Source organism: Salmo trutta, chromosome 4 (genome assembly GCF_901001165.1).
Source record: "Salmo trutta chromosome 4, fSalTru1.1, whole genome shotgun sequence".
Lineage (NCBI taxonomy): Eukaryota > Metazoa > Chordata > Actinopteri > Salmoniformes > Salmonidae > Salmo > Salmo trutta.
This window is the reverse complement of record NC_042960.1, coordinates 9,889,874-9,909,721: the sequence shown is the minus strand read 5'-3', so window position 1 is coordinate 9,909,721 and position 19,848 is coordinate 9,889,874. Positions and strand designations below refer to the sequence as shown.

At 43.6% G+C, this 19,848-nt stretch overlaps 2 protein-coding genes across 3 annotated transcripts in view; one reads left to right on the top strand and one right to left on the bottom strand.

Moving 5' to 3' along the window:
• The first annotated feature begins 2,296 nt into the window (after nucleotides 1–2,296).
• On the top strand, nucleotides 2,297–4,608 carry LOC115191817 (high mobility group protein B2). Its single transcript, XM_029749754.1, has 5 exons — nucleotides 2,297–2,444; nucleotides 3,223–3,384; nucleotides 3,552–3,703; nucleotides 3,795–3,969; nucleotides 4,086–4,608. Exons 2-5 carry the CDS (start codon nucleotides 3,235–3,237, stop codon nucleotides 4,254–4,256), a joined length of 648 nt encoding a protein of 215 aa, XP_029605614.1. The 5' UTR covers nucleotides 2,297–2,444; nucleotides 3,223–3,234; the 3' UTR covers nucleotides 4,257–4,608.
• Nucleotides 4,609–6,156: 1,548 nt separating this feature from the next.
• The window catches only part of LOC115191816 (N-acetylgalactosaminyltransferase 7), a 29,570-nt gene continuing 15,878 nt past the window's right edge, over nucleotides 6,157–19,848 (bottom strand). The window contains exons 3-12 of one of the 2 annotated variants that reach the window (XM_029749750.1): nucleotides 16,756–16,922; nucleotides 13,455–13,585; nucleotides 13,160–13,239; nucleotides 12,620–12,802; nucleotides 11,289–11,406; nucleotides 10,925–11,047; nucleotides 10,167–10,385; nucleotides 8,250–8,348; nucleotides 8,032–8,160; nucleotides 6,157–7,760 (exon numbers count right to left, since the gene is read on the bottom strand). In XM_029749750.1, the coding sequence (XP_029605610.1) occupies nucleotides 7,623–7,760; nucleotides 8,032–8,160; nucleotides 8,250–8,348; nucleotides 10,167–10,385; nucleotides 10,925–11,047; nucleotides 11,289–11,406; nucleotides 12,620–12,802; nucleotides 13,160–13,239; nucleotides 13,455–13,585; nucleotides 16,756–16,922 (1,387 nt within the window). In that variant the 3' untranslated portion in view covers nucleotides 6,157–7,622. Of the gene's footprint in view, nucleotides 7,761–8,031; nucleotides 8,161–8,249; nucleotides 8,349–10,166; nucleotides 10,386–10,924; nucleotides 11,048–11,288; nucleotides 11,407–12,272; nucleotides 12,456–12,619; nucleotides 12,803–13,159; nucleotides 13,240–13,454; nucleotides 13,586–16,755; nucleotides 16,923–19,848 lie in introns of both variants that reach the window. The other variant, XM_029749753.1, reaches the window with a different exon arrangement.

Here is a 19,848-nt window from a genome sequence, read left to right as displayed (position 1 = left end):
GCAGCCTGACTGAGAGAACAACAGTGAAGACGGCTGAAAATTGCTAATGCTAGCAACAAAGTAGGCCCTTTTCATTTTTCAAGAGAAGTACCATAGGTTTCTTTTAGGCTTACACTCTTACAAAAAGAGTTCCAAAAGGGTTCTTCGGCTGTCCCCATAGGAGAACCCTTTCTGGTTCCAGGTAGAACCCCTTTTGGTTCCAGGTAGAACTATTTTGGGTTCTATGTAGAACCCTCTGTGTAAAGGGTTCTACATGGAATTCAAAAGGGATCTAACTGGAACCAAAAAAGGGTTCTTCAAAGGGTTCTCCTACGGGGACAGCCAAAGAACCCGTTTAGGTTCTAGGTTGCACCTTTTTTCTAAGAGTGTAGAGCAAAAATAAGTTTTCCATAAATAATTTAGACATTGAACTACTACTTTAATGTAGTAAATCTAGAAAGCTGACCACAACAATAGACCACCAAGCTCGAGCTCGCCACAACACCTGGACTAATTAGTTATAAAATGGGTACATTTATTGCTGATGCATCAAAATAGCTCAGGTATGTTGCCTAGTAGGTCTATCTGAAATTGCAGCTAAGGACATGGGGACCGTAGCTAGCAAACACACATTGATGCTGCGATAATGTACATCAATTTGTGAGAATAAACATACTTGTCTGTAGTATTGAATGCTGCACTGATTGATTAGGGGAAAATTATCATGCTGGCTGCAACCTGGTCTCAGAGCATTACGTATTATGCTGTACCCTCTATTTGGTATGATATGTTTACATTCGCGTGGTATGTATTAATATGTGGATGTCCATCATCCATTTTGTATGATATGTTACGCGTTACAATTCATATTATATTTAACAAATGCAAACGTACAATATGTTACGAATTTGTGAAATGAATATGCGAAACATACAAAATGTTATAAATTAGCAAAGCATATGATATGCTATGAATTCTAGCTAGGTGGCTAATGTTAGTTGGTTGGCTGATGTTAGCTAGGCTAGGGGTTAGGATTACGTTTAGCAGTTAGCTTAAAGGGTTAAAGTTAGGGTTAGCTAAAAGGGTTATGGTTAGGTTTAGGGGAAGGGTTAGCTAACATGCTAAGTAGTTGCAAAGTAGCTAAAAAGTAGTACGTAGTTGAAAAGTTGCTAATTAGCTAAAATGCTGAAGTTATCCATGATGAGATTCGAACTCACAACCTTTGGGTTGCTAGACTTTCGCATTACCAAAAGTAACATATCATACTAATTTGAGTGACCCGGATTTACATATAGTAGTCTATGAGACCAGGCTGCAACAATAGGCTAGGTTATAGGCTTAACTTAGGCTATATAAAGCCACTACTAATATTGCAATGATATCCTGATTTAAGACTGTTTGAAAACAAAAGCTTCAGTCGCGTGGCGTGGCTTTACATTGCTACAATGTATGCGGCTCGGTAGTACAACACAAAGTGTGGGAGCACACTGGGGTCGCATCCGCACGCAGCTGACAGCTGTTTCCCTGCTGGCCTTTGTGCTCTTGTTCTACGGTTATGGTGGAGCTTGCTGTTACATTTCTGACTGGCTCGATGGACACTTGCACATGGAAACATTTGAGCATTTATAGGAGCACAGGCAAAACGTATCAATGGCTGTGTGGGGTCTTTCTGTAGTAACGTTGTAACACTGTCTGAAATATTGAAAACGTTTTACACCTTTACATGAATACATACATGCTATTTATATTGCATATTGAAATTTAGCTCAAATGTCTGCGCATGTTGTTGCTCAAATCTGATTGGCTTAATTTTGGTGATTTTTTTTGTAAGTTTTAGTTTAATTTCATGATCATTCACCTTGATTACTGGCATATGTTATCTCGCAGCTCAAACATTTTATTGTGCTTTTTTTTCATCAATAACTTTTAATTTCTATTGTTTGATAAATTATCTGACGGGCTAGCAGTGGCAACGGATCCTGTTAATATGATCCTTGGGAGGTCACTACCACCCACATTGCAGTTAACATTTTAAATAGTTACGGCAGGTTAATAGTTAAGGTTAAAGTAAGGGTTAAGGTTAGGGTAAGGGAAGTCCCAATGATCTTGGATAGCACTGACCCAGTGGGAACGGGCATCCAACACACAACCCCCTTCAAAGCGTTTAGGGTTTTGGCGCCGTCTATTTTAAATCCCCACTCCGGCCAATCACATGAGTTTGCCATTGAGCCGCCACAGACAACCGTGATAGTCTCAAAATATAGACCTTCAGCCAATCCAAACACCGTTCATGCCCTGGGTCCCAGATTCAAATTGATAAACGTAATTTCAGCCAACCGTATATGACAAGCGGGAGGAGCTCTAAAAAAACATTTAATCAAGTTTGTGCGAACTGTCTCCCACTCACAAGACAGTGCGAAGGACTTTACATTGGCACTCATTGTACTTGTGTGGCTGGATAATAGGTGAGTAAGGGAACTTCTACGCCTATCAAATCTTTCGTGATTTTCTACAGGTAAAGTTTGTTTTTAGAATGCTCCTGAACTTAAGGCAAAACCTCTCAAATGCTTACTGAAGAATATGTTGTTAACTATTTTACTCAACTAAGCCAGCGAAGTTGGGAAGCGCGCGCTGTGATGCAGTTGCTATTTAGCTAGCTAACTTGATGCCCTAACACATTTTTAAAGAATGTATTGTTCTGGTCGTAGCCAAGAATGTTCAGTATGATAAGGAACATTTTAAAAATGTTTTCCGTCTAGAAAATACTTTTTGGGTACTTCTTTCAGACATAACATGCTAACATCGTGCTAGGTAGTTGGCGATGTTGCACGATGCATTCCATACTTGCTGCCATTGACTGAGCTAGCCTAGTTAGCGTCGTTACTAGACTAACTTCGATCAGCCTTTCAGAAATGGTTTAGGTAACCTTTCGGAGTTTATTTATGACTAACAGGTATCATTCTGATGACCAATTTATCAATGTTTAAATGGTTTGATCCTACTTATTGCATTTGTTGGGGGACTTGGTTTAGGCGGGAAACAAAATGGAGGGACGCTTATTGTCCTAGCGGTATAGCCACAATGAAGCAGGAACTCAATCGGATTAGCGCGGTTTCGCGTCCTTGGGCTGTCCGTGGAGTGGTTTGTGTCTTGTTTACTCGGTGGTACCATCCGAATACATACCTCTAACGTTATTTATATATTTTGAGATTCTATTAAAATGTTTTTTTTTTCCTTTTTCAGAATATAGCCGCCATGCCGGGTAAAGATCCTAATAAGCCGAAGGGAAAGACTTCTTCCTATGCGTTCTTCGTTGCGACGTGCCGGGAAGAACACAAGAAAAAACACCCAGGAACTTCAGTGAACTTTTCCGAGTTCTCAAAGAAATGCTCAGAGAGGTGGAGGGTAAGTTCTGACTGAGCGGCCGCCATGTAAAAGTTGTTTTTTTCCGGGGGGCGGGGCAAAGCGTGCCTACGAAACAGTTAGCAAATCAATGTATCAAATGGTGGGGATTGGCGCAACATGGATGCTGCAATGAGTGGTGTGACTAATGCAGTTTTTCTCTTTTCCAGACCATGTCTGCAAAAGAGAAGGTGAAGTTTGAGGACATGGCCAAGGGTGACAAAGTCCGTTATGACAAGGACATGAAGGGATATGTGCCCCCCAAGGGATCTAAGGCAGCAGGAAAGAGAAAGAAGGACCCCAATGCCCCCAAGAGGCCACCGTAAGTACTCCACTTATACAGCTATTGAATTCTTTTGCTTTCTGTTCAGATTTTGGAACTAAATGTGTTCTCAACATTGTATCCCCAATAGTTCTGCATTTTTCGTGTTCTGTGCTGAACACCGTGGAAGAATCAAGGCTGATAACCCAGGCATGGGCATTGGTGACATCGCCAAGCAGCTGGGTCTGCTGTGGGGCAAACAGACTCCCAAAGACAAGCAGCCACACGAAGCAAAGGCCGCCAAGCTGAAGGAGAAGTATGAGAAGGTAAGGTCCACTCCAGAACCACTTCAACTATCACTTATCGTGACCGACTGGAACCGTTGTCGGAGACTCGTCATGAAAATCAAGTACATTTTTGTTAACTGAATTGTTTGTTGTAGGATGTTGCTGCCTACAAGGCTAAGGGAGGTGCAGGTGCAACTGCTAAGAGTGGCCCTGGCAGGCCAGCTGTTGGCAAGAAGGCAGCGCCCATGGATGATGATGATGACGATGATGATGACGAGGAGGAGGATGATGATGACGAAGAGGATGATGACGAGGATGACGACTAAACTGCCTGGAAACTTGAGCTGGAGTATTTGCAAAACAATGTGAACCTTACAATGTAACATTTATAGCATTTTGGATTTTTCAGAACATGTACAGTGATGTGCAATGGCTGCAATAATGCATACAGGGGTCATATTGTGCTGTCTTGTAAATTAACAGCTCTTATTCTCAAAGCACTGCTTGTTTTGTCTTTGGATGGTGGCATGTTCTTTTCCGCCCTATATTGATATCGTTTCCACTGCCGTTTTTAAGAAATACAAGAAAATGTGTAGATGTTTGCGACCCATTTTTAACATGGGGTTTCAGTGTAGAATGATTTCTTTTTATAATAAAATTTTGTTTTGTATATTATGATTAACTTCCTTGCCTTGTTGATGACAAGTTAGATTAGGGATGTAATTAGACAACTAGTCCAACTCATTACATTTTAGTCATTTAGCAGATGCTCTTATCCAGAGCGACTTACAGTAGTGAATGCATACATTTAATTTTCATTTCATACTTTTTTTTTTCTTACAATTTTTTTCTTCTCACCACACTAACTGGTCTTTCAGATCCGATCATTTAAAAGCCCACTTGGTAGAGATATCTGAATTGGCTGTGTAAAAGCAGCCAAATGTACTCCATGTTGGTTAGCTACTAGTTTCAAGGTAGTGACCTATTAGTGCAATTTAAAACTTCATTGATATAGCTTAATACTCTGGCCATTTATTGACATGGTAATTCATGAAGTATACTGAACAAAATAAATGCTCATATTTCTCTACCTCCCAGTTAGGAGCGTTTCTCCTTGGTCAAGAATCCATCCACCTGTCATGTGGTACATTTAGCCAATTAAACAATACATTAAAGGCCACTCAAAAGCACAGTTTGTTCACACCTTTACCGTAAGCCACCTCTATACCGCGTGGGGAAAGGGGTTTGATGTCAGCTGGGTTATGGTATGGGCAGGCATAAGCTACGGACAATGGTAATTTGAATACACACTGATAAGATCAAGGCCCATTGTCGTGCCATGTTTCAGCATGATGCAAGGATCTGTACACAATGCCAGTAAGCTGAAAATGTCCCAGTTCTTCCATGGCCTGCATACTCACCAACATTTTGATCATCTATGCAAAGTAGATGTGCTGAATGAGGCAAATGGTCACACCAGATACTGACTGGTTCTGATCCATGCCCTTATGCATCGGTTGGTCAGTATACCTTATCTGTATTCCCAGTCGTGAAATCCATAGATTATGGCCTAATGCATTTATTTCGACTGATTTCCTTATGAACTGTACAATCTTAGAAATTGTTACATTTATATATTTTACCTTTATCTAGGCAGGTCAGTTAAGATCAAATTCTTATTTTCAATGACGGCCTAGGAACAGTGGGTTAAACTGCCTTGTTCAGGGGCAGAACGACAGATTTTTACCATGTCAGCTTGGGGAAGTCCAAACGCTCTAACCACTAGGTTACCTGCCACCCGATCAGACTAGCTTGCTGTAAGGTTGACTTTCACCTTTGGTTGTAGACCTTGTGCTTACCAGCTAACAAGTCAATAGGGCACAGATGGTCTGAGGGAAATGCATGTCTCAAATCCACTGCAGTTGGAGTGGTTGACATATGGCCAGACAGGGTTGAGGCATTTTCTTTTGGATAGATAACATAAATGTGACCATGTTTATCTGGGGGAGGGGTGAGAACCCCAAAATCTGGGGGATTTAGCCATAGACATTGGATTTAATGTAATCAGACCTGAACACAAGGTTGAAGGTTCAAAAGATGCATGAATACAATAGGCCTATCACAACATAGCTGCAATTGAGCATAATAAAAAAGACCCCTATTCTACAACTTGGAGAAATATACATTTCTCTATAAAATTGTAATTTCAAGGAAAAGGGACAAAAGTCGTTGGTAAAAAGGTTCAATTTATTGCCATGAGTACAGTTTGAGCCAATATTTTTTATAAGTTAGATATGTACACCTTCATCCAAGGCTCACTGTATAGCTCTATGTTTTAGAAATAAACCTATTTACATTATAAAAAATGCATACATATCACATCATACCCCAAAGAAAACATTTTCTTAATTTTGCATTGAACAAATTGGTGTCTGATTCTGGTTGCTTTGTAGTCCTCATTCAACAACATTTACATACCAAGCTGGAAATATATAAAAACACTAAAAAACACAAACCCTTTCTTTATATAGCCATTTGAAATTCACCTGTTAGAGCCAACATGTTAAATTCAAGCTTTTGGAATTTCACTGTGCCTAAGACCAACATCATTGAAGTAGTAAGTCCTTTCAAAACATTCAGTGTTCATTCTTGACCATGATTCATGAGTGGACTTATCCATCTAGCCTGGTCCCAGATCTGTTTGTGCTTTCTTGCCAATTAAACACAAACAGATCTGAGACCAGGTTATAAAAACCCAGCTAGTGGGCAGTTTATTACACGACTACTAGAAGTGGTTTTGAATTGTTGAATGTTCAATTCTGCACATTGATTAATGAATCCTCCACCAATGTTTTTTTAAAGTTAGAACATTTCTCCGACCCCTGAGTAATAGCCCAAAGACCCCAATAAGATGTAAAGATCAAGAGAAGAGAGCAAGAACGTGTAAACATCTACAACTGAAAAAAGGTCCATTATCCAAGTGTGTGTACGGAGGAGTATCTTCCGTGGGACATGGTTGAGAGAGCACAGTATCCCCTATAGAGTGCATTGCTTTTGACCAGGGCCCTTAGGTAGGGGTGTCATTTCAGCTAAACCTACTCAATTTAAACTCTAAAAAGCTATTTGGAGACAGCGAAAACAGGCAAAATTGACTCCAGCCATTAAAACCTTAGATGTAGCTTCATTCCCCACAGTCAATAAGGGACATAACTTTCTACAAACATGTCATACAGCAATTAGCTACTAAGCACTAGCTCAGCACTGGGATTAAAAACGAGTTAAGTTCCACATGAAGTCAAAAGTGCAGTTTCATAGCCATCTACAGCAATCTTCCACCTCTGCACTGTTTTAAGACAAAAGCTACCTCAGCTCAATGTGCTCTAGCCAGACAGTCTTTCCACCCGCTCGGAGGCCTGCCAGCTATTACCGCTTAAACTGCATTTGCCATTTAATGGGGATTGGAATGACTTTAGTAGCCCATTTTAAAATAGTTGGTGTATGTTGACTGCCATACACAATTGACGCCCCTGCCCATCGGGCTCTGGAAGTAGTGCACTATATAGGGAAACAGTGTGCCATTTTGGACGTACACAACCTCTCAATGCAGCAGACAGTTGAAGTGCAGTGTCCGATGCCCTATCCTGTTGAGTGAGTTCCAGTATTAGTAAAGTACCCTCTGTGGGGCCGTAGCTTTAAACCGCTACAATATTGTTCATCTCCCACTTTTGTGTGCTTTTGCTGGTGTCACAGTCTGCGATGAAGACCTTGTGGAGGACGTCCGACCGGTCCAGGCACCTCCCCGTGGGGACGTGGGTGAACCTGTGGAGGTCCTGGGAAGGAAACGAAACAGTGAGATCACTTACACTACATATACCCTCACACATACATGCTAATACGCCATGTTCAGCAGTACCATCTCAAGCTGTAGCACGATAGGAAAAAAAACTCATAATACTGTATTGGTAACAAGGATGGATTCTCTTTCCAACTGTTTACCACATCTTATGAAGCAATCATATATTGAAACAATGGCACCAATCTAAGGAGGTTCTTATCTCAGGAAGGCACACTTTGTATATGAAGTTAGATGCAGCTGCATACCTTGAAGTATCTCCACTCTGTGTTCTCGTTCATGTTACAGTGTGTAACGACCACTGCCGACCCGTCTGGTCCTTTCGTCAAGCACTGGTCATACTGCATGAGCTGGTTGGCTTCATTTATCCTGAAAAGCTACAAGAGATGTTTAATCAGTAAATGAGGAATAATATTTAGGAATAAATAAAGTCTATAATCCCAAATGACACACAGGGTTTTCTGACCTGGTTCCCACCCATTCTGTGACAGGGTCCAATCTCCACGTTGCCTCCGTTGGTGTGGCCCATACTGTCAATGCAGTAGCTGGTCTCATATCCACGGACCTGGAACAAAGCAATCATGTTCACTATACATTCCAAATGCACACACAAAAGTATGTGGACACCCCTTCAAAATGAGTGGATTTGACTTTCAGCCACACCTGATGCTGACAGGTGTATAAAAATCATGCACACTCCCATGCAATCTCCATAGCCAAATATTGGCAGTAGAATGGCCTTCCTGAAGAGCTCAGTGACTTTCAAAGTGCCACCGTCATAGGATGCCACCTTTCCGACAATTCAGTTCGTCAAATTTCTGCCCTGCTAGAGCTTCTCCGGTCAATTGTAAGTGCTTTTATTTATATAAATTTTTTGTTGTACTTTTAACCAAATTTTTCTTCCCAATTACGTGATATCCAATTGGTAGTTAGTCTTGTCCCATTGCTGCAACTCCCCTACGGGCTCGGGAGAGGCGAAGGTCGAGAGCCACGCGTCCTCCAAAACAAGACCCAGCCAAGCCACACTGCTTCTTGACACACTGCTCGTTTAACCCGGAAGCCAGCCACACTAATGTGTTGGAGGAAACGCTGTCCAGCTGGCGATCGAAGTCAGCTTGCAGGCACCTGGCCCGCCACAAGGATTCTTTAGAGCGTGATGGGACAAGGTAATCCTGCCGGCCAAACCCTCCCCTAACCCGGACAACGCTGGGCCAATTGTGTGCTGCCTCATGGGTCTCCCGGTCACGGCCGGGTGTGACACATCTTGGGATCGAACCCGGGTCTGTAATGACGCCTCAAACACTGCCTTAGGCCGCTGCGCCACTCGAGAGGCCAACTGTAAGCGCCACTCGAGAGGCCAACTGTAAGTGCTGTTATTGTAAAGTGGAAATGTCTAGGAGCAACAATGCCTCAGCAGCGAAGTGGTAGGCCAAACAAGCTCACAGAACGGGACTGGCGAGTTGCAACGCTTTCGAGTTCCAAACTGCCTCTGGAAGCAACGTCAGCACAATAACTGTTCGTCGGGAGCTTCATGAAATGGGTTTCCATGGCCGAGCAGCAACACACAAGCCTAAGATCACCATGTGCAACGCTAACGTCGGCTGGAGTGGTGTAAAGCTTGCCGCCATTGGACTCTGGAGCGATGAATCCGGCTTCACCATCTGGCAGTCCAACTGACAAATCTAGGTTTGGCAGATGTCAGGAGAACACTACCTGCATAGTGCCAACTGTCAAGTTTGGTGGAGGAGGTATAATGGTCTGGGGCTGTTTTTCATGGTTTGGGCTAGGCCCCTTAATCCCAGTAAAGGGAAATGTTAACGCTACAGCATACAACATTCTAGATGATTCTGTGCTTCCAACTTTGTGGCAACAGTTTTGGGAAGGCCCTTTCCTGTTTCAGCATGACAATGCCCCCGTGCACAAAGCGAGGTCCATACAGAAATGTTTTGTCGAGATCGATGTGGAAGAACTTGACTGGCCTGCACAGAGCCCTGACCTCAACCCCATCAAACACCTTTGGGATGAATTGGAACACCGACTGCAAGCCAGGCCTAATCACCCAACCTCACTAATGCTCGTGGCTGAATGGAAGCAAGTCCCCGCAGCAACGCTCCAACATCTAGTGGAAAGCATTCCCAGAAGAGTGGAGGCTGTTATAGCAGCAAAGGGGGACCAACTCCATTAAATGGCCATGATTTTGGAATGAGATGTTCAACGAGCAGGTGTCCACATACTTTTGGTCATGTAGCGGACAGTAACACACTACTTTTCAACAGATGCATATGTTGATATTTTAATGAAGTAAGACTGCAATTCAGCTTTTAGCTACTATTGTGTAGTATGAATAAACTAAAAACTAAATATGGACAATACTTTAGCCTACCTCTCCCCACTCCACGTTTTTGGGGGGCAGTGGGTAGTTCATGGGGATGTCATAGGCAATTTCTTCCATGAACCACTTGAAGCTCTTGCAGCGGTGCTCCTCTCTGAACTTCTTGAGCTGGCTGATGTCCCCGTAGGCCAGGGTGAGGGTCTCCGGCCGGCTTGCGTAGAAGTAGTCCTTGTAGTCGTCCCACCAAACCTCCACCACACGCACATAGTTCTGGAGCAGGGAGGATCAGAATAAAACACCAATTATTAGTTTACATGAAGGACAACACCTCGAAGGACATCAGTCAGTCAATCCATATGCTACTTCTCATATGGCGTTTTTCCATAAGATTGCTGATGTTTTATGATACAATACAGATGACCGATACATATGATGATATCCATATAATTAATCCACTACTGACCATTTGATAAACGGCTGTAGGCCTACATGAACTGTCCTTAGCACAATATATCATTCAATCTAGTCACCCTTGTAGACATTTGAAACTGGCTGAACCATATTAGTTTACAAGGATGAATCCAAGTAAATAAGCAGATGGTGCCAGGTCAGCTCAAAGGAGCCAAGAAAAGCTGCCAGGGATTTGCCAGAGTGGGCTAGTCTGGTCCCAGATCTGTTTGTGTTGTCCTGCCAACTCTTACAGTCATTGTGACAATCACCATAGGAGTTGGAAAGAGATTAAACGCAGATCTGGGAGCAGGCTAAGAGGGGCGTCTGGGTGCTTAGTTTGACAGACTTGGCACACTGACCTTAAGTGTGGGCGAGGAGCCAACGTGGGCAGGGGGTGGGTTGCCCTGCCAGCCCTGTAGGCGGTAGATATGGCCCACGCGTGAGCACGGCACGAAGAGCAGCTGGCCACCACACTGCCAGATCTGGACAATAGAACATGCTGGAGTTACACAGATGGTACATACAAAGCTGAAAATACAATAGTATACCAGTACAATAGAGAGATAACATAGTTGGAATTCACAGCAAATAAATAACAGCTACTAAGCATTATGCATGATCAGTAACAGTATCAATACAGGACCAAACAATAGCCCAAGTATTTTATTATGATGTGAAATCTTTCGTAGACGATTGAAAGCTTTAGGTGGTCTTAGTGTTTACCTTATAGGATATCTCAAAGTTCTCCCCTCCCCAGATCTGCAGTCCTGGGTCATAGAGGCCCAGCTCAAAGAAGAAGTCCCTCTCAATGGCAAACAGCCCCCCAGCCATGGCAGGAGACCTGAGAAAGGCCCAAAACTACATTACCCACAATCCACAGGAGTCTCATCCAGAGAGGGGGAAAAGAGCTAAAATGTAGCAGGGAAGAAGGTGGATACATGATGAAATATGGAGAAACATAAGCATTATGACAAAAAGAGTGAACAAGTACATTGACCCAAAGAGTGCTCCCAAACAATCCTTCCTGTCAAATGACCAAATATCATGCTAGCCATCGAAGGTGAAACATTACTGACTTATCTTCTCAAACAATAGAATAATGTGGTAGGATACCGAGTTGTGGAGAAGACAGAAGAGATTATTGGTGAGGAAATCACACCAAGATGAACTGAGAATGAGAATGCAGGACATTAGTGAGAGACTTCAAAGAGTTTAATTTCAAAGACTTAAGTGTTGATTTCTAAGGCACAAGCAATGGCATCTGTCAAAATTCCTTCCAGGTATCAGAGACTGCTAGCATTGAGGGTTCGGACAAATTGACACTTTTAATTGGTCCAGGCCATAGGCGTTTCCCCAAGAGCATGAAATTTGGCACTAGAGCAAGTTAGAGAAATGAATAAACCACATTGAGTGCTACAGTTGGTAATTAATGGGTATTACATAGCTTTCTGATTATTGTTACATCTACAGACCACTATATGAGGTAGCACTTGTGTTTCATAGTTAAAGTACTGCGATCACTAGCAGGTCAGCATACAGTTATACACTATAGAGAAGTGCCAAGCAGTAGTATGAGCAAGCCAAGGCCAAGCAAATAGTACTGTACATGCAGACAGCATATTGTATACTCTAGTGCATCATTTGTGCCTCAGTAAGGGGTTGATGTTGCAAGCAGGGCAGATTTTTCTTTTAGTGCTGATGAATTACCGATAGGGCTCAGTTTTAGTTAATCTCTTCTCCTTCTCCCTGCTAGTGAGGGGCACACGCTTCCAGAGCATGCTCCAGTCCCATGCTCCGCGGGCAAAGCCATCCTCATCCCCTCCCCCTTGTGGGTCAATTCGGAATGTCTGGCCATCTATGGAGTCTATGAGAGGGACCGTGCACACCGTTCTGGGTAGGGACAGCCGGTGGGGAGATGGAGGGAGGGTTTCATGCATCACACACACACACACACACACACACACACACACACACACACACACACAGGGGGAAACAAACAATACATCTGGGTTTTAGATGGGCATGCAAGGCATGGATGGTAGCAGGATGTTTACCGATAAGGCTCGGTCTTATGCTTTCGCTTAGCCTTCTCCCTGCTGGAGAGAGGTACTCTCTTCCACAGCAGGCTCCAGTCCCAGGCTCCCCGGGCCAGCCCGTCCTCATCACCACCTTGCTGGGGCTCTATGGTATAGTCACTGCCGTCTATATAATCTATCAGAGGTACAGTGCATACCGTTCTGGAAACAGGCAACGAGAATACACACAAGATGTTACAGTGTGGCAGACCACTGCACTAAATGGATATTAATTACTGATCAATATTTAGCATAGATAAATAGTTTTGCATATTCAGCATGGATGGATACACCCATCTATACATTTTCAATACAATCTGCACATGAATTAGGTTGTATATACGTCAATGTATGTATCACTAGTTATGCTGTGACATAATACAGAGATGTTTCTGGTAGAGAGGATTCATGACCTGCACCATTCATTGATGAGTCAGAATATTTTTCATTATTACAGTAGAACAAGTCATCATATGAAGTATAAATATTAAAAAATTCACAGCCGCAGACCACTCATACCTGTCCTTGGAAATGGGTGCCACCAGAGGGGCGTACCAGTTGGCAGTGACTTCACAGTGAGCGTCTAAATAGATAAGAACCTACAGACGACAGGACACACACAGCGGCCAAACACGTCACACACTGGAGAGAACAGTTGCTTGACAGTAGAGTTGTTACCATTCCATATCTTTCCATCTATATGGATGTCAATCTATATTAGTGGCTCCAGATCAATCCATTCATTCATTCCCCCTTTCCCTTTGTCTCATCCACACACAGTAAGTGTAGAGGTGATGGAGTAGCTGTAACCTACCTGTCCCAGGGTGGCTACATGGGCTCCTATACTCCTAGCCTGGATGAGGCCCTCTCGCTTCTCATTGCGGTGCAGTTTGACCAAGCCGTTCCACTGCTTAATGTACTCTTCTAGTCTCTCCTTCAGGTGCACTGGAGACCGACAGGGACAGTGAGATTAAACCTACTTTTATTTGTCACGTACACAGTTTACCGGGAGGTACAAAATGTGCAGTGAAACACTTGTGTGCTAGGCCCCAGAACATTGCAGTACAATAAATCAATAACACTCAAATCAAGTAATAGAAGAGGTAGTATTCCTAGCAATAGCCTGATATGTACACAATAGGATATCCTACAGTATTAGATATTTTTTGTGCTATGAAAAGTATGACTGTATTTACAAATATAAAGTGGGTAGTGTCTTGGTCGCGCAGATTATATACTACAATCGTCACTAGAAGCTTATAGCCCAGACCCACCAGTAGGATTATCAAACGTTTATCGGCCTTCAATACTTAGCACCTCTGAACAGTGTGTCGGCAGTCAATCTCCTGTTCACACAGCAAAGACCTTGAAGTCGTCAGCCTTGTTAAAAATACTCTAAACCAGAAGGTGGCAGAAGCGTTGTTTGACACTGCATGTCAGTGTGTTGCTAAGTTTATGGTCTAGATTCCAACGTTAGCTAGCTAGCTGTGCTAATGTTGTAATTTTGCATGATACTAGCCAGAGCTAGATTACTACCTAGCAAGATGACGAAGAAACAATTAAATTCATTCTCCATAATCCCATACAGCTAGTACCAGCCCATGGCCAAAAGTTTAACTAGCTAGCTAACATTAGCATATTCGCTAGATGATGCAACATAGCTAGCTAGCTCTGTTTCGTTAGCTAGCTAACGTTAGCATATTTGCAAGCTAGTGCAACATACACGTTGCTGACAGGTGTATAAAATTGAGCATAAAGCCATGCAATCTCCACAGACAAAATATTGGCAGTAGAATGGCCTTACTGAAAAGCTCAGTGACTTTCAACGTGGCATAATCATAGGATGTCACCTTTCCAACAAGTCAGTTCATAAAATTTCTGCCACGCTAGAGCTGTTCTGGTCAACTGTAGGTGCTGTTTTTGTGAAGTGGAGCAACAGCACCTCAGCCGTGAAGTGGTAGGCCACACAAGCTCACAGAACAGGACCGCAGAGTGCTGAAGTGAGTAAAAATGGTCTGTCTTCGGTTGCAACACTCACTACTGAGTTCCAAACAGAAATGGTTTGTCGAGATCGTTGTGGAAGAACTTGACTGGCCTGCACAGAGCCCTGACCTCAACCCCATCGAACACCTTTGGGATGAATTGGAATGCTGACTGCAAGCCAGGCCTAATTACCCAACATCAGTGCCCAACCTAACTAATGCTTGTGGCTGAATGGAAGCATGTCCCCGCAGCCATGTTCCAAGTGGAAAGCCTTCTCAGAAGAGTGGAGGCTGTTATTGCAACAATGTGGGGGGACCAACTCCATATCAATGCCCATGTTTTTGGAATGAGATGTTCGACGAGCAGGTGTCCATATACTTTTGGTAATTTAGTGTAGCTAGCTAAGGATACTGCAGCTAACACAGGCAGCAGTTTCATGGAAACTAATCCATTGTGATTTCCTTATGTCAATATTTGCTCCAGTGGTTAGCTAGCTTGCAGGAAATATTTAGTGTTGTGTGCATTGAGTCTGTGCACTTAGCTAGCTAACATCCCATAGCCTACATTGCATATGAAGTGCGACTGGCTCATGACATTTAACTGTGGCTGTACGGAGAAAACACCCTCTTCCCAGCTTTGTTGTCACTCCTGTTGGCTCTCCCACGTGGGGGTCTGTGCTCTCTGAGTGGCTCAAAGTCAAGTTGTTGGCCACTGACGAGAATTGCAATTCTACAAGTAAAAACTGCAGGTTCGTCGCTACCGGGGACGGCAGGAAGCAGGTACCGCTTTTGTTGTAGTAAGAAAAGGCACGGCCTACCACTGTGATAAGTATCTATCAGCAGCAAGACGGTTTCATGCTTTAACTATACAGGGATATTTCTGTATCGACCCTAGAATACCATTTTATAAACCATAACCTTGAGTTTAACTCCATAACATCAGAAGTGCAACGACGATGAGCCCCTGGCATCGCTATATATTGCTTGCGTTCTGCGAGTTAGTCACAACCTTTATAATTACTTATATATGTTTGGCTGTGGCTGCCTGCTGTAGAACTAAATGTGCAACAACTGATGTGAAACCTGAGCAATAACGTGGCATCTTTCTCCTTCAAAACCCTGTTTCCAATGGCCAGACTAGCTTTATTGGCAATGAAGTGCTTGTGATAGCATGCAGATGGGTTAGAATACTGTAACAGGCTTTGGTAATAGCCATCAGTGGCAGGCTGCATGCTTAATGAGATGAATTCTCTGAGCTCTTGATGTTCTCATGAAGTCAGTGTCCATTATGTATCTTTTGGTGTTGTGGTGCCTCCGCTTCAGGGGAATTACTCAGCCAGATTTTCACAATGGTGGACTAGGCCCTCACAGTTCTACATCTGAATGGTGGACTAGGCTCACAGTTCTACTAAATGGTGGACTAGGCACTCACAGTACAACTGAATGGTGGACTAGGCACTCACAGTACAACTGAATGGTGGACTAGGCACTCACAGTACAACTGAATGGTGTTCCAGTGCTTGGGCAGGGCCTCACAATGCAAGACTAAGGGAGACACTGGGGGCGAAAGGCTGTTCCACTCCAATGCTTTCATAGCCAGTGATAATTTAGCATGACAATGGCAAAGTGTTGTTGCAGAGCGCTGATTCAATTGCTGGGCGTTTTACTTGGTAATTGGAGTGGGGGTCCCCTGCTTACAGCCAACTGTAGTTATCTACTAGCCTAGCTGAAACAAAGCAGGGTGCTTTTAACCTTAAACCAAGAATAGACATGTTATACACTAAAAGGCTTGTATCTGAGGAAATGTACAAGTACAGCAGTGAAGCGCTGATACACTGCAGCAGAGTGATGTCATGAAGCCTTCTAGTCTAACCTGATTGGCTAATTCAAAATGGAACAAACATTTCCATGCAAGTCATTTCGCAGACACTCTTATCCAGAGCGACTTAGTGCATTGATCTTAAGGTAGCTAGGTGGGACAACCACATATCACAGTAAGTACATCAATAAAGTAGCCGTCAGCAAAGTCAGAGCTAGTAAGGGGGCGAGCGTTAGTTGATAAGACAATATTGGTACAAAGACAAAACCCTATCAGCCTTGTGTTGTAATTACTTGTACTCAAACCAACGCTACCTTTGTTGCTGAAGTCGTCGATCATGACGATCTCGGCCAGGTATCGTCTGGGCGTTCTCTTGATGACGCTGTGGACCGTCCTCATCAGGGTGGACCAGCCCTCGTTGTGAAACACGATGATGACACTGGACGTCAACAGGTTGTCGTCATAGTGCCAGTACTTACACCTACAGTAGGAGGAGAGGAAGAATGAAAATGGCTGTAGGCATACATACTGTACATGTAGTGGATAACAGGGACTATTTATATAGATTAGGCTATGTTCAGAAGCTGGAAAGTAACATCTTTTGACCAAGTCTGCATGGCATTTCATAAATTTAGAAAATACTGCTTTGGAGTGAAATAGGACTGTACACACACACACAAAAAAAAGGCCAAAAGGCACAACAGATTCCACTATGCAATCTGAAGACATCAGAATAGACACAGCCCTGGCTAGCTTAGCTTCACCAGCAATTGCTGCTAGCTAGATCCATTCCAACACATGATAGCCCTAAGCTCAGCTGCTTAGCTCTTTCTCCTTTGTGTCTACCCAGAGCTCTGCTAGGCCTCTGTCACAACCCCCAATCCCCTCCTCCTCCACAGGCAGACCATCTGTGAGGCAGGAAGGCAGCCCTGCTTTGTGTGGTTTCCTCTGGCAGAGTGCGCTGTGTGTGTGTCCTGGACTCCACTTCCTCATTCTCAGTGTACTCACTCACTATAGGTCTCTGCTGCTCTTCTACTGCAAAAACAACAGCACTCACTACCTCCCATTGCCACATGCCATGCCTACGTATAGGCTTCAAGCCAGCCAACTGCCCTACAACTAGCCATCCAACTGCCCTACAACTAGCCATCCAACTGCCCTACAACTAGCCATCCAACTGCCCTGTTAATACAGCTGAGTGTGTGAGAGTGAGAGGCCGGACCAGACACTGGTGTGGCATACTGAGGTCTATTTTTAGCCTTGGTTTGAGCACTTGTCGCTAGCAAAGCAATCTGCCTCGGGGACGACCTGAAAGGAAAAGACGGAGCGTCGAGGCGTCTGAGGTCACTTGACCCAAGAATTGTGAGCGTTATCATCAGTGATATGCGGAATTCAGGACGGAGTGAGCAGTAAGACGTTGGTCAGGTCTGGGCTGAACTGAAAACAGTTTGCAGCACAGCAGATCTAGAGTATCTGGGAGGGGTTGTTAAGGCTTAGAGACTGAACTGAGAACAGTTTATAGAGCATCTCTGGGAGGTTTTATTTATGGTGAATCACACAGGTTTACATAACCGTCCTTCCTGTTTAGGAAGATTCTAACATCTTGCATATAAAATGTTCTCTTTCTAAGAAACGCCTGGCTGGTTTGTGTGCATTGTGACATGTGTATGTTTTGGATGGGTTTTGCATTGCAAATGTTAATCCTTGTGTTAGTGTGTGTGTGTTGCTCCCATCGCATCTCCCCTGCAGTAACATGCGGAACGGCTCCTGTTCTGGCCTGTCCTCCTGGTTCTCACCCACCAACACTCAGATAAACACCTCAGATTACAGTCCTGTTTGACTAAACCTTTATAACCTGAGAGCTCACAGCTCCATTAAGGGAAAATGTCTTTCAGCCTCCCTAGGCCTGAAAACAAATAAAGATCCTCAGGCACCTCCTCATGTTGCAAATTGTTTTGAAACAAACAGAATAAGTAGCCCAATGCTCCCAGTCTGGGGACAATATCAATCTGGTTATACAGCAGTCTAGGCCCGAAGCAGCCATCTTCTCTTGCAGGGCAAACATTTAGAGGTCAACAATGATTTAATTCCCCTCTCACTTTTACAGCCAGGGAGGTTTTGGACTGCCACTTTATTATGACCTGCACAAAAAAGCTTCAACAGTAAATAAAGGCTAGCAAAGGCCAAAAGAGGGAGGCACTAAAGACAGACGGGTAGCATCTCAAATGGCACCCTATTCCCTATATAGTACACTACTTTTAAAAACAGGACCCATAGGGCTTTGGTCAAACGTTGTGCACTATATAGGGAATAGGGTGCCACTTAAGAAGTCTCCCTGGAGAGGCTTATAGAAAGTTGTGAAAGAAAAGATTACAGGGGGATCTTATAGGATTCGGTGCTCTTACCATCCCCAACCCATCTCCGTGTTTAACAGTGTAACTAATGGCTTATCCTTCAGCTACAGTTTGCTGGCTTGTGTTTTGAGTTGAGGCGTCGACGAGTTAGAAGGGCAGGGGAGGAAAGCATTAGTCATATCAGCTTCTTGTAAACACTGTGCAATAGTCCACACATGGGGTAAGCTCTATGGCTGTATTCAAATCTACTGCATTTGAAAACAATTTTGAAGTTGCTGCACTTCATGAATATTCACTAGGCCTATGGGTAATTTGCTCTGACAGTGCAGAGTGTTTTCTGGGGGAAAAAAGTCCTACAGGGATCCATTGCAGAACAGCGGTTAGTCTACGTGAGTTTCCACGAAATCCTAGTTCATTCCCATCTGAAAAGACACAAATAGAAACATATCCAGTGATGGTCTTGGACCTGATGTTAATTAACTCAAGGGAGCGGGCACAGTTGAATAGCTTGGGTTGCTGTTGTTGTGTGAGAGGGAAGGTCTGTCCCAAAGACTAGTTCTCAGCATGACAACACACTGAACTCACTACTCTTGGTAAAAGGTCATGAATTTCTCCACATGAAATTACAATCGCAAAACTTCCATACGGATTTTGCAAGCATTTCGCCAACTCATCTCGTGGACAGACGACGTAAACATAAATGACGCGAAATGTAGCTAAGATTATTAGCCAACATATCAGTCAGGATGCAGACTGGAGGCTTGAAGAGAGATCGTTGTGTGTGGAAACATTCATCACGCGTCTGTAAAGACAACAGTTCTCTCTGTGCTGAGCTCTACTGGAGGGGAGGACAAGAGCAACACTAATGAATAACGCCGGTGCCTTAACTCAGTCTGTGGAGGTTACTTGTCGCTCTAGGGCTTCATGTGAGTTTCAGTACGTGTGTGCGCGCCTGACAAATAGTACAGGAAGGAGATAGAGCTAAAAACAAGTGTATGCTCGTGTGTGTACAGGGAAAGAGGGTATTGTGCTGAGTGAAGGTCAGCCATCTTC

Bases quoted from the DNA above. Each gene is read 5' to 3' on its own strand.
- LOC115191817 (XM_029749754.1), top strand. From the start codon at position 3,235: ATGCCGGGTAAAGATCCTAATAAGCCGAAGGGAAAGACTTCTTCCTAT. The intron at 3,704-3,794 runs GTAAGTACTCCA...TATCCCCAATAG, and splicing joins AATGCCCCCAAGAGGCCACC to TTCTGCATTTTTCGTGTTCT. The intron at 3,970-4,085 runs GTAAGGTCCACT...TGTTTGTTGTAG, and splicing joins TGAAGGAGAAGTATGAGAAG to GATGTTGCTGCCTACAAGGC.